Below are 6,716 nucleotides of genomic sequence, written 5' to 3'. Positions count from 1 at the left end.
AATAGCGGAAAGCGTACCAGGGGCAGAGCAATCAACGAACGAAGCGGGCGAGATAAATCCGTGTCGGTTGAGGTTGTCCGTGCCCATCCGCGGAGCAATTCGCGGCATAGTTTGGGTGTTGGCAGGCAAAGGTTAAGACACACAAGGGAGGGTGGATTTGCAGCGAAAAGCGAAGCCGATCATAGTGCCATTGAAGAGCTGTCTTCACACGCTCTTACCCGTAGACGGCAAGCAATGTGGAAAAAGCAAGCCTCCCTGTGTTGGCTCGTAAGTGTCTACGTCGTGTGTCAGCTGGTCGCAGCGAAGAATAACCAAGGTAGTAGTAACGCCAACCATCGACCCGGTGTCTGTCTGGTGATGACTAATGCATTTTTACGTCCGTTTTCAGTGCGAGAGGAATACTTCATTACCGGTAGCAACGGAACACTGTCCTGTGCCACATCGGAAAACCAGAACATTGTGTGGCAAAAGAATGGCGCAAACATTTCAAACTCTCGGTAAGTGTAGGGGCCAAAGACCAAAAAGGGGCGTACACTCGTAGGCGCTTTTTAACGTTGTGCAAATACACATATATCTCGTCTGCAGAATATCGTTCCTTATCGTGGACAGCAGCGAGGCGGTACGAAAGTGGCCGTACTTTGTGCTCGAGGACGAGGCAGACGATGCAAATGCTCAGAAACTGTTCTACACGCTGACGATAAACAATTTTACCAAATCGGACGAAGGGAACTACACCTGCTACAACCTGGAAAATGGTCTCAACGTGTCGTACTCCGTACGCACCGTAATTTTACCAAAGATCACCCAAACTAGCAATGACAAAATTAGAACTAAGACGACCAGCATCCAACAGTTGTACTGTGTGATCGAGGCATTCCCGCTGTCACACACCGTCTACTGGGTGAAGGAGGATGCGTCGGGTGAAAACAGTATGAAAGCGCTGGCCAACAATTCAGCACAGCGTGAGATCGACGAACGGCACATGAATGCAACCCTAACACTGCGCGATCTCACAAAAGCCCACAACGGAACGTACTCGTGTGTGGTAATGCCTTCGCCACAGATGCAAGCCAATTATGAGGTTAAGAAATCGATGGCCCTATTGATCCTGGACGTGCCACAGGTAACGATCGATTACGCGAAAGCGGTCGGTGCCAACAAGATCTATCTGAACTGGACGGTCAACGATGGGAATGATCCGATTAAGAACTACATCGTGCGATACCTGAAAACGGGTGATCAGACGTTTACGTATTACCGTGAAAAGATAGGAGGAAACAATTCTTACTACGTGCTGGACGGATTCGAACCCGGGACGGACTACAAGATCAGTTTGGGTGCATCCAATGGGCAGGGTGATAGCAAGCATCATGAATACAGTGAAACCATTCGGACACTCGACACTGACCCGAGCTTCACGCCGCTGGTGGAAGTGAAAGGAAGCACCCACTCTACGATCACCATCGGGTGGGCACCACCGCCAGCAAATCTCACCGATTATATCCAATACTACGAGCTGGTCGTATCGCTTGCCGGTGTAAATGCTTCCATTATGAAAAAGGAAGCGTTCCATCCGCAGAATAGTCGTAATTTACCGTACATGTTCGACAATCTAGCTACGGCGACAGAATATACCTTTCGTGTGCGGGCTTGCAGTGAGCTGACGAAGATTTGCGGCAATTGGTCAGAACCAGTCAACGGAACGACCAGCGATGGACAAGCATCGTCTCCACGGAACCTCAAAATAACTTGCTCACATCATAACATTTCGCGTCGTAACTTTGTGCGCGTGCGATGGGACGAACCGGAAATTCCAAACGGCAAAATTATGTCCTATCAGACCATCCTGAGCGGGGTCGCTAACTATCGCTCGGAGTTTGGTATGATGAAGAACGAAAGCTGGGGACCGAAGATTAAAAACATTCACACACTGTCCACCGAGTATGATAATGTGCCGCCGAACACAAACTACACAGTGAACGTTACAGCCCACACGCGCACAAAACGGCCCGGTGTGGTTGCATCGGCCACCTGTACCATGCCGGCTACAACGCCCGACAATCTGGGTCGCATCAGTTGGGGCAAGTTACGCACGGACCAGGATGACTGGATCTTTAAGTTGTTTTTGCCACGACTTTCTGAGCGGAATGGACCGATCTGTTGCTATAAGATATATCTAACGCGGATTCACACACACCACAACGGTTCGCTGCCTGCGCCTGAGAACGCACTCATTACGAGTTATGCCGACGTGCATTCGATCAATAACACTCACGGGGGAACGTATCTGGCCGAGGTGTTTGCTGGTATGAACAGCCAGACGGAGGTATTTCTGGGCGATGGGAAGAATAGTCCAGCGGTCGGGTTATGCGCACAGTGTCTTCAAATGCGGCACCCAGTGCATCATCCGGAACCAGAACGTCCAGCAGCTACAACAGGTGGGCCCATTTGCTCAAATTTCTTGAAATTGAAGCATTTATTATTTATTATAAAATATTCGTTCCACTATTCCCAAACAGAATTGCCTGCTGCTAAAGATGATCTTCCAGCTGATGACGATGTGACATCAGCACCTGGCGGAGGAAGAACGGGCAACGAAGCGGTACCATTAGAAGATGAACGGAAAGCGTATGCCAATCATGAGAAACGAGATACGGGAAAATATTTCGAGGCACTGCCCCGTTTGGAGACGGTGTTTGACGGTGCTCTGGATCCGACTAGTAATTACACCGGTTTTCTGGAGGTTGTCGGTAAGTGTTACTATCTCTAGACGATGAGACATATTTTTTCGAAGAAAGGATGTTATTATTACCTGGTTTATTTCTCCGATTGCAGTAAAAACCGATAGTGGTGATGATGGACGTGACTACGTTTCAACATTTAGCGAATACTTCCAAGAAATGAATGCCGGCGCACCATTGGAAGAAGATACGGATGGAAACGATATTTCCTACATACTGAACATTGTTATACAAGTCTTGCTGGCACTGATTGCCGTTGTCGTGATTGTGCTGATGGTCCTTTGTTTCTTACACAAGCACGTCAGTAACAATATTGCGCAGGAAGGAGAAGCGATTAGTTTGGGTGACTCTTTGAGGTAAGTGCTTTTTCGAGATTAGTCCGTAAATAAGGTCCGGGGGGTAGAAGCAAGAGAAACACCATCTCGTTTGTGTTTCCTCGGATGGCTTTTGTTTCCCTGGGACTATTTTTGGCTCCCTTCCTATCGCCCCTCTCTACAGACGCGCCCTCTGCAATGGTGGCCGTGGTGTTAATGCTCATCATCGTCATTTGCTCGGTTCCAACAGTGCCAAGCCGCCGGTCCTTCCGCCGATCTCAAAAGACGATCTCCCGAAAGCGTACAATGAAAAGCACAAAGACTCCGACTACGGGTTCCAGCATGAATTCGAGCTGCTACCGGACAAGTTTGCCGACCGGACGACAAAGAACTCCGACATGAAGGAAAATATGCCGAAGAACCGGTATCCCGACATCAAGGCGTATGATCAGACGCGCGTGAAGCTAACCCCACTGAACGGATTGGCCGGATCGGACTACATTAATGCGAACTTTGTGATCGGATACAAGGAGCGGAAGAAGTTCATCTGTGCCCAGGGTCCTATGGATGCAACTATCAATGATTTTTGGCGCATGATCTGGGAACAGCATCTGGAGATTATCGTTATGTTGACGAATCTGGAAGAGTACAACAAAACCAAGTGCGCAAAGTACTGGCCAGAAAGTACGAACGATTCTATTCAGTACGGTGAGCTACTGATCACCTTCCAGTCTCTAACATACTATGCTGATTATATCATTCGCACGCTAAAGGTAACTATAGTTGGAACTGCTAATAATGTTTGGGTCTGAATGTTTCTTAATGTACAATCCTTCATTACTATGCAGGTCACAAAACGGTCCGCCAGTTCTGGGGAGGAAACATCGCGCGAGATCAGTCAATACCACTATCTGGCGTGGAAGGATTTCATGGCCCCGGAGCATCCACAAGGCATTACTAAGTTCATCAATCGTATTAATGCCGAATACTCGCTGCAGCGTGGCCCTATACTGGTGCACTGCAGTGCGGGCGTCGGTCGAACAGGCACGTTTGTAGCTCTCGATACGCTAATGCAGCAGCTACAGGAGGAGGGTCAGGTGTTTATTTTCAACACCATTTGTGATATGCGATATCAAAGAAATTTCCTCGTCCAATCTTTGGTAAGTGACCATTATCTTTTGGCGGTGGTATTTTGGCACATATCTAACAATTTGAAATCTTTTTAGAAACAATACATATTCTTGTATCGAGCCCTGGCCGAGCTGGCCTATTTTGGTGATACAGAGATCGATCAAAAGTCGCTGGCAAGCACAATTGAGGCGTTGAAACAACCGTCTTCAGAGAATGTCGAAATATCACGGCTTGAGCTCCAGTTTCAGGTAAGATTGACATACACTCAAAGCCAAGGCCATCGCACTGATCAACGTGCTTTACTCTTCAGCGTTTAAAAGCGTTCCAAGAGGACACGCGGAAAACCACCACAATGGGTTCGAGTGAGGAGAATAAACCGAAAAATCGCTCCGACACGAGCATTCCGTACGATAAGAACCGTGTCATACTGGCCCCTATACCCGGGAGGGATCATTGCACCTACATCAATGCGTCCTTTATCGATGGTTACGATGATGAGAACAACTTCGTGATTACGCAGGACCCGATGGAGGAAACCATTTTCGACTTTTGGCGCATGATATTCGAGCAGCGCATCAAAACGATCGTCATGTTTTCAGAGGTATAGTATCGACAATTCCCTGCTAAATCTGCCAAATTGAAACGATATAAATCCGTGTTTTTTTTCCACAACAGATTGGTGACGGTCCCAACAAGTGTCCCAGATATTGGGCAGACGAGGAGATGAAGTACGAGAATTTGCTGGTGTCGTACATCCAGAGTGAGAGTGGTCCTTACTACACGAAGCGCGAGTTTACCGTCACCAACTGCAAAACGAACGACACGATCCACGTGACACAGTTCCAGTATAATGGGTGGCCCACGGTAGAGGGCGAAGTCCCAGAGGTAACTCGTGGTATGATCGAGATTGTGAACCAGGCGCAGAAGCATAGCTCTCAGCAGCAGGACATCTTTACAATTGCCGTTCACTGCAGGTAAGAAAGGATCTTTCGCTTCGCATTATCACACGATTCTCATCATTTTACGTCCTTCCATTTTTTTACAGTCTCGGAACGGACAAAAGTTCCCTTTTCGTTGCCATGTGTATATTAGTGATGCAGCTGAAGACGGAGAAACGTGTCGATATTTGCACGGTGGTGCGAAAACTTCGAGCACAACGTAGTTTAATGATACAGACATATGTAAGTAGTGTGATATGCTACGATAGGCATTTGTTTATCGAATATGGTGGTGATGGGTTTACTCACTGTTTGTACCGTTTGTTTGTTTTCTTTCCAGGCACAATATGAGTTCTTGCATAGGGCTATTGTAAATTTTGCTGATCTGTATAAAATATCGCTAGGCATCGTAAACGATTGTTGATAGAAGGCATAGAGACCGGCTCGAGGTAGTAATTAATATTCGAACAATATTAAAGCAAACAATATATTAAACAAAACACTGAAAACAAAACAAAATACAATATATACGTATCGTAAGTCGGCCATGAGTGTAGCAATGGTATTGAGTGAAGATCAGTAACGAATGTGGCTTCCTTCAAAAGCAAAGGCAAAACGTCAGCAAGACAGAGACAGTAACAGAAATAACAGCATAGCGTATGCAAAGTAGGACAGAAGCAAACGAGATTGAAGGCTTATTATCTGAAACGATTGACAAACAAGAAAGTTCCAGTAAGAGTTAAGTAGGTGGCTAGTGTGCAGGCTATTATGAGAGAGAAAGGTATGAACCGATGAACACCGAAACTTAGAAGTTAAATGCAGTAAAGAAACGATAAAACAAACCTAACATAATGGGGGAGCTTTGTAGCTCCTTTCATTTTTTTGGAACATTTTATGTGAAGAATGACAATTAGGATTAACTCTTTTTATATATACCGAATACACTGATACCACGCGATACAAGGAACCAACCCGACCGTTCTACAAAACAAAATGAATCTGGAGGGGCGCGCGCGCAGACAACTAAATAGAGACAGGAGACTAAAGTCGATAGTTATGCACTTTCGGTTTCGGTTAGTTTGTTTGGCAAAAGCGATCGCTGAATAGCGATAGTGCATCAAACCTCAATTTCAACTCAGGCCGGCCCGTAAACAATAACATGGTAACAAAGCGATGGGTTTAGGTGCATTAGACCAACAACAATACACCTTTGCCTCTGCCGCCCAACCGTGATAGTGCGGGGTGTGGTGATGTATGGGGGCATACGTGCCATCAATAGTGTTTTATTAGTTCTGTTTGTAATCTTGTTTGCCTAAACACAACGATCGCCACACCGCCAATAGTAGGGTTGAAAATTTGGTACTGGATTGATATAACGATCACTAGCTAGAATTGTAGAATGTTCCCACACTGGTGACGAAAAGGCAACAAATTGTTAGGAAACACATTTTTGCCGAACAACAAAGCGCCGCGGTATGCAAATGCTAAATCTAGTCTGATATGATAACCTTTCTCTGATGCGTTGCAGCTGTAGCCTGCAACTTGCACTCACTGAAAGCATTCCATTACACGGTACGCCATATCTGCAATGG

The 6,716-nt window shown here is 46.4% G+C and overlaps 1 protein-coding gene across 1 annotated transcript; it reads left to right on the top strand.

Annotated features, from left to right (window-relative positions):
- Positions 1-234: 234 nt before the first annotated feature.
- On the top strand, positions 235-5,593 carry LOC128710190 (tyrosine-protein phosphatase 69D). The gene is made up of 12 exons (XM_053805235.1): positions 235-316; positions 389-497; positions 586-2,438; positions 2,520-2,750; positions 2,836-3,097; positions 3,240-3,828; positions 3,904-4,215; positions 4,282-4,434; positions 4,497-4,787; positions 4,862-5,160; positions 5,232-5,367; positions 5,465-5,593. The coding sequence occupies exons 1-12, from the start codon at positions 235-237 to the stop codon at positions 5,546-5,548; spliced, it is 4,401 nt and encodes a 1,466-aa protein (XP_053661210.1). The 3' UTR covers positions 5,549-5,593.
- Positions 5,594-6,716: the final 1,123 nt, after the last annotated feature.

The sequence above is a fragment of the Anopheles marshallii genome, chromosome 2 (genome assembly GCF_943734725.1).
Source record: "Anopheles marshallii chromosome 2, idAnoMarsDA_429_01, whole genome shotgun sequence".
In the NCBI taxonomy this organism is placed as follows: domain Eukaryota; kingdom Metazoa; phylum Arthropoda; class Insecta; order Diptera; family Culicidae; genus Anopheles; species Anopheles marshallii.
The sequence above is the reverse complement of the archived record's forward strand: the minus strand, read 5'-3'. Positions and strand labels throughout refer to the sequence as shown.

What these genes read in the sequence shown, in the direction of transcription:
- LOC128710190 (XM_053805235.1), top strand. Translation starts at nt 235, where the DNA reads ATGTGGAAAAAGCAAGCCTCCCTGTGTTGGCTCGTAAGTGTCTACGTC. An exon ending in GCAAACATTTCAAACTCTCG is followed by an intron (nt 498 to 585) that starts GTAAGTGTAGGG and finishes TCTCGTCTGCAG; the next exon opens with AATATCGTTCCTTATCGTGG. An exon ending in CGATCGTCATGTTTTCAGAG is followed by an intron (nt 4,788 to 4,861) that starts GTATAGTATCGA and finishes TTTCCACAACAG; the next exon opens with ATTGGTGACGGTCCCAACAA.